This window comes from Erinaceus europaeus, chromosome 1 (assembly GCF_950295315.1).
Source record: "Erinaceus europaeus chromosome 1, mEriEur2.1, whole genome shotgun sequence".
Taxonomy (NCBI): domain Eukaryota; kingdom Metazoa; phylum Chordata; class Mammalia; order Eulipotyphla; family Erinaceidae; genus Erinaceus; species Erinaceus europaeus.
In genome coordinates this window covers 91593243-91599819 of record NC_080162.1, presented here as the reverse complement: position 1 = coordinate 91599819, position 6577 = coordinate 91593243, and the positions used below count along the sequence as shown (strand labels likewise).

The window sequence follows — 6577 nt, the reverse complement described above, 5'->3', positions numbered from 1 at the left end:
GACAATTTGCCTCTATCTTATGAATGAAGAAACTAAAGCAAAGGGAGATAAGTAATTTGCCTGCATAATAAACAAGCAAGTGACTATACAGAATTCAAGAACACAAGTTAGCAAATAGTTGAGTCAGTTATAAGAAAACCAGGCTCTTTTCCATCAGGATCTACTGGTTTTCTGGCATAGAGAAGAGCTTAAAGAAGCCTCTTGGTTATTACTGAATGACGATTCTCCCTGCATCTGTGAATATCTGAACTTGCCACCAGAACTGTGACAGCAAGACCTGTGAGATCACCTGTATACTTGTTAATATGAAAAGGAGCATGAGCTCTCTGAAGTTCTTTGACCTCTATGGCTTACATTAAGTCATGAAGAGACTTGAATACCTGCCTTTGTCTTTCTCTCCTAGAGAAAAAAGAATCCCTCTTCAGTGCTGTCTCAAAGGAAAAAGAGCAGGTACTGTGGTAGATACCTTCAAAAATGGCTTCCCTTGGGAATGTGTGAAAGAGTATGTATATGCTTCCCCAACTGCGGAAAGTAGAATGTTTCTACCTGACACTATTTGGTAGGCTATGTTGAGTGTGAGTCAATGCTATTAATTTATATGGAATATTTTTAATGCTCCCTGACCTGAAAAATAACTTAACACATCATACCAAAGAAGAAAGCTCTACTTTCTAGAGGGAACCCTCTTCGCCCCCAATCCACTCCACTCCCCAAACACACACACACACACAAAATCTGGAAGATTAACCCGTTGCGCTACCGCCCAACTCCCTACAATTTTTTTTTTTTAATTACAAACAATACGTTGGTTAATCACGCACTCTTAACTCAGTTTGGGTTGTCTCCTCCGTTTAAGCTATCTCTAATCCCACCACTTCAGAGGCCTCAACCATCTACACCAGCCTGAGTCTCTGATTTCTTCTTCCCGCTAAAATGGGTTGTCAACATTTAACTCCAGAATGCATTCAACGGAAGGCAGCAGGAAGCTTTGTCCTAGCACTAAGGCGATGCCAGTCACATCTGTTTCTCACACTGATTCCAATTACTGTGAGGAGCGAGGGTGAGGGGTGGTACATTCTGCAGACCTTCTGGGCTACCAGCATTCAGGGTCCAAGAATCCTACTACTACTAGCGTTTGCCCTTCTTCCGTAGCCAGTCAACAGCGTCAGGTTGAGCCTGTTGTAAAGTTTCGAGACCTCCTTTGAATCTGGAGAGGTGGCAGTCGTTGACTATGTGGGTCATAGTCTGTCTGTAGCCGCAGGGGCAGTTCGGGTTGTCTCTGGCTCCCCAAGAATCCTAAAAAGAGCCTAGAGGCCAAGAAAGTTTGCGCCAGGAGCCGATGTTTTCCGGAAAGAGCCGAAGGGCCTGGAGGCGGGGCCGCTAAACTGCCGCGAGAATTACCGAGAGCTTCCGGAGAAAAAAGAGCTGCTGCCGAGGGTTTACGAAGAGAGCGGGGAGGCGGGGCCGCAAGTCTTTCCGAGAAGAGTCGAAAAACGAGAAGGGCCGCGGATTAATTAGAATTGTCGAAGAGAGCCAAGGGCTTCCGGAATGAACCGAAGCGTCGCCGACAGTTTCCGGGAAGAGCCGAAGGGTTCCGAGCGCGGCGCGGAAGCTCAATCATGGCGACGCCCGGCGCGGGCGCGGCGGAAGAGAACGCGGAGCCGCTGGGAGACGAGGCTCTGGCCGCAGCGCGGGAGCGCAGCCACCGCCTCTTGAGCGGCCTGGCGCTGGTGAAGCAGGGCGCCGAGGCTCGAGTGTTTCGCGGCAGCTTCCAGGGCCGCGCGGCCGTGGTGAAGCACCGCTTCCCCAAGGGCTACCGGCACCCGGCGCTGGAGGCGCGGCTCAGCCGGCGGCGGACGGTGCAGGAGGCCCGGGCGCTGCTCCGCTGCCGCCCCGCAGGTCGGGGCTCGGGTGGGCGCGGGGGGCTCCCCTCCTGCAGGGCTGGTGTTGGGGGGCAGGGGGCGCGTTGTTTCCCGACATTTAAAAGGCTCCTCACGCATCGTCTCAGCAGAGAGCTGAGGAGAAGGGCGGGTAGATAGCACAGTGGTTATGCAAAGAGACTGTCAAGCCTGAGGCTCCGGAGTCCCAGGTTCAATCCCCCCCGCACCACCATAAGCCAGAGCTGAGCTGTGCTCCGGAAAAAAGAAAGAATTGAGGGTGGTCCGGGAGGTGGCGCAGTGGATAAAGCATTGGACTCTCAAGCACGAGGCCCTGAGTTCGTCCCCGGCAGCATATGTACCAGAGTGATGTCTGGTTCTCTCTCTCCTATCTTTCTCATAAATAAATCTTAAAGAAAAGAAAAAGAATTGATGGGAGAGCATGCTGTCCCCAGCCCCGCCTCCACCTCTCCAAGCCACACCTGTCACCACTCCCATTTTCTGGGCGGCACCTCCAGGTACCTCCTGTCCCCCAGCAGCTTCCCCTTAAGGAATTCTTTCATTCCTCCCACTCATTCATTCTTTTTTCATTTGTGGATAGAGACAGAAATTGCGAGAGGTGGTGACCTAGAGCGCGAGCGAGTTCAGGAGACCTGCAGTTCTGCTTCACCGCTTATGCAGCTTCTCCCTGCTGGTGGGACGGGGGCTTGAACCCAGGCCCTTGAGAGCTGTAACACGTGTATCCACATTCACATTTAAGCAGCTTGACTATGTGGGGAGAAGCATTTCTGTCCTGGAGTCTGTCCGCCCACTCCCCCCCCTCTCCTTCACCCCCCCCCCCCAGCTCAATTGCTTCACTTCACTTTGAGCATTTTTTTTTTCCTCCAGGGTTATTGCTGGGGACGGGTGCACCACGAATCCACTGCTCCTGGAGGCTACTTCTTCCCCTTTTGTTGCCCTTGTGTGTGTGTGTTTTTTTTAAGTCCTTGTCATTATTATTATTATTATTATTATATTATCGTTGTTATTGACGTCATTGTTGTTGGATAGGACAGAAATGAAGGGAGGAGGAGGGGAAGACAGAGGGGGTAAAGATAGACACCTGCAGACCTGCTTCACCGCTTGTGAAGTGACTTGAGCCGGGATCCCTGCGCCAGTCCTTGCGCTTCGGGACCCCCACTTTAAGCATGTTTTTAACTGCCTTAAGACCGTCCTGGTTTATTATTCCTTCAGTACTTTGAAGTAGCAGGAGTACTTATAAGTGTTTACCCAGGAGCTGGGCTCTCTGAGTGCAAGTACTGTTACTTCATTACTAGCTTGTCAGCAAGTCATAAAACTTCAGCCTTTACCATCTCAGGTCTGAACCTTTTACCACTGTGCCACCTCCCTGGCCACTCTAAATGAGAATGTCACATATGGTAAAGGAGACACCCCAAGTAATGGAACAAGTACATGTTGTTTTGTGGATTACAAAAATTGGCTCCTAAGGACCGTGGACCATGAGGTGGCACACCTGGTAAAGAACACTCATTACCGAGCAGGAGGGGCAAGGTTCAAGCCCCCATTCCCGTCTACAGGCAAGAAGCTTCACAAGCATGATGTGCTGCAGGTGCCTCTCTTTCTCTATCTCCCGTTTTCCTCTCAACTTTCCTCTGTCTTTGTCAGAAGAAGGAGAAGAATGGCTAGCATGAGCTGTGGATTTATCATGTAGCCACCAAGCCCAGTGATAACCCTGGTGGCTTTTAAAAATAATCATAATAAATAACATGTAATAAGAAGGAAACTAAATCCTGAATCCTAGTTTACACCAAATATATAACAGACTCCAAATAAAGACCTAATTTTGAAAACCACAAATATAAAGGTTGAGTTCAGGACAAGTAAAAATTGCTTGAATCTGTATAGAGAAGAGAATGGTGTAGAGGAGAGAGCCCTGGGAGTGAGTATAGGGGTCTCCCCTGAGAACCTGGATAATTACTTTACTGTATACACACAACTGTATATACACAGATGTTGCAGAAGCTTGAGAACAGAACAACATACTGCTTGACCTCCTGTGACGCTCTTGTTAAATACTGTGCTGATGAAACTGCTTTTTTTTTAGCTCTTAAAATTGGTAATTATGGGTAGAGTAGATAGCATAATGGTTATGCAAAGAGACTCTCATGCCTGAGGCTGTGGACTCCCAGGTTCAATTCTCTATACCACCATAAGCCAGAGCTGAGCAGTGCTCTCGGGAAAAAGAAGAAGAAAAAAAGGTATTTAGTTTATTGATGAGAGAATTAGAGTGTCACTCTGGTCACTCTGGCACTTGTAATGCTGAGGATTGAACTCGGGCTTTAAATCCATCACTCTGGCCACTTTATCACTCTCCTAGCTGCCAGTGTTTTTTGCTTGCTTTTGGATTTGTTTTTTTCTCCTCTTTCCTAAGGGAATAAGTATGGCGAATGAAGACCATATAAGGTGGAAAGGAAAAAGGAGCTTTGGTACTACTAAACAACTGGCTTAATTTTTGAAAGCTAAGCTTCCTCTTAAAAAAAATATAGGTGGGAGTCGGGCGGTAGCACAGTGGTTAAGCGCAGATGGCGCAAAGCACAATGACCCGCGAGAGGATCCCGGTTCAAGCCCCCGGCTCCCCACCTGCAGGGGAGTCGTTTCACAAGCGGTGAAGCAGGTCTGCAGGTGTCTATCTTTCTCTTCCCTCTCTACCTCCCCCTCCTCTCTCCATTTCTCTCTGTCCTATCCTACAACGAAGACATCAATAACAACAACAATAATAACTACAACAATAAAACAACAAGGGCAAAAACAAAGGGAAAATGAATAAATAAATATATATATAGGTGGGCTAACTTCTGTAATGTGCTCTTGCTTTGTCATAAGCACAACTCAGGTTTGAACCCTCCACTTCTTCTTCTAGCGTTTGCCCTTCTTCCGTAGCCAGTCAACAGCGTCAGGTTGAGCCTGATGTAAAGTTTCGAGACCTCCTTTGAATCTGGAGAGGTGGCAGTCGTTGACTATGTGGGTCATAGTCTGTCTGGAGCCGCAGGGGCAGTTCGGGTCGTCTCTGGCTCCCCAGCGATGGAACATAGCGGCGCACCCGCCATGGCCTGTTCGATAGGTTGACGCTTGCAGGGGTCTGTGATGAGGTGTTTGTTCTTTACCTCAGCTGACTGCCAACTCTGTTTCCAAGAGTCTGGAACAGAGAAGTTCAGTGTAGGCGTAGGGGACCAGATTGGGTGACGAGACGTCAAGCCTCCACCATACTGAGGAAAGCTTTGGTATATGGAGCCTTTCTGTCTCTACCTCTTTCTGCCTTTCTATCTGTGGAAAAAAGAAAATCAACTTGGAGTGCTAAAGCCACAGTGACAACAAGAAAAGAAACATAATAGTTTATGTCTTAATTGCAGGAATTTCTGCCCCGGTTGTCTTCTTTGTGGACTATGCTTCCAACTGCTTATACATGGAAGAAATTGAAGACTCTGTGACTGTCCGAGATTATATTCAGTCCACTATGGAGACTGAAAAAACTCCTCAAAGTCTCTTCAGTTTAGCCAAGACAGTTGGACAGGTTTTGGCTCGAATGCATGACCAGGACCTTATTCATGGTGACCTCACCACCTCAAACATGCTCCTGAAACCCCCTCTGGATCAGCTGAACATCGTGCTCATAGACTTTGGACTGAGTTTCATCTCGTCACTTCCGGAAGATAAGGGAGTTGACCTCTATGTACTAGAGAAAGCTTTCCTCAGTACCCATCCCAACACCGAGACTGTGTTTGAAGCCTTTCTGAAGAGCTATTCCACCTCCTCCAAAAAGGCTACACCAGTGCTAAAAAAATTAGATGAAGTACGCCTGAGAGGAAGAAAGAGGTCCATGGTTGGTTAGGAGAATGTGTTTGACAGACACAGTAAAGCTGTTTACTTCAAAGTAAATTTGAAGGAAATATACAAATAAGAGAACAGACCTAAATAAATAAAAGGGCTGTGATTATGATTATTAAATGGCATTATTTGCTGTTTACTGTTCTTGAGAACTTCCTATGTACATATGACATGCTACAGACAGAACTGCATAACTTAAATACATCCGGGCCAGTCTCTCTCCTTAGTTGTGACATGAATACCTCAAGTACATGGATATACCATTAACAATAGCTTTGAACTATATAATATACATTATTATTTGTCACTGTTTTTGGTGAGACAAGGACAAAAGCTTAGTTGGTAACAATGTCTATTAGCTCTCTCAACCCAGCATTTTTTTGTTATGTATATTCCTCTTGAAATTATTATAGTGATAATGCAAACCATATTTTAAATTAAAGAGATGTATTTAAATGTCTTGTGAAAATGCATGTAGATGAGATAATGTTCTAGGGTTTGATGTAAAATATTCTTACTGAGGATCATAAGATGAAAGTGCTACTTAACTCCAAATTTCCTTTTTAAACAAAAGCAGTGTTCCAGGAGGGACTTGGAAGCAACACTGTTACAGAGTAGTGCTCAGGTTTTCTCTCTGCCTTTCATTAGTTATTAATTGATTAATACTTTTGGTTGTTACTGGAGCTTTACCACTCCAGGGCAACTTTTTCTGATAGGAACAGAGACGAGAGACAGAAAGATGACATAAGCACTGAAGCTTCTTTCAGTGTGGTAGGAAACTGGCTCAGCCCTAGGTTGTGTCCATAACAAAGTAA

General features: G+C 46.4%; 1 protein-coding gene across 1 annotated transcript; it reads left to right on the top strand.

Moving 5' to 3' along the window:
- The first annotated feature begins 1604 nt into the window (after window positions 1-1604).
- Window positions 1605-5882, top strand: TP53RK (TP53 regulating kinase). Its single transcript, XM_060190941.1, has 2 exons — window positions 1605-1899; window positions 5288-5882. The coding sequence occupies exons 1-2, from the start codon at window positions 1620-1622 to the stop codon at window positions 5764-5766; spliced, it is 759 nt and encodes a 252-aa protein (XP_060046924.1). The 5' UTR covers window positions 1605-1619; the 3' UTR covers window positions 5767-5882.
- The last annotated feature ends 695 nt before the right edge of the window (window positions 5883-6577 follow it).

Bases quoted from the DNA above. Each gene is read 5' to 3' on its own strand.
- TP53RK (XM_060190941.1), top strand. From the start codon at position 1,620: ATGGCGACGCCCGGCGCGGGCGCGGCGGAAGAGAACGCGGAGCCGCTG. The intron at 1,900-5,287 runs GTCGGGGCTCGG...TCTTAATTGCAG, and splicing joins GCTCCGCTGCCGCCCCGCAG to GAATTTCTGCCCCGGTTGTC.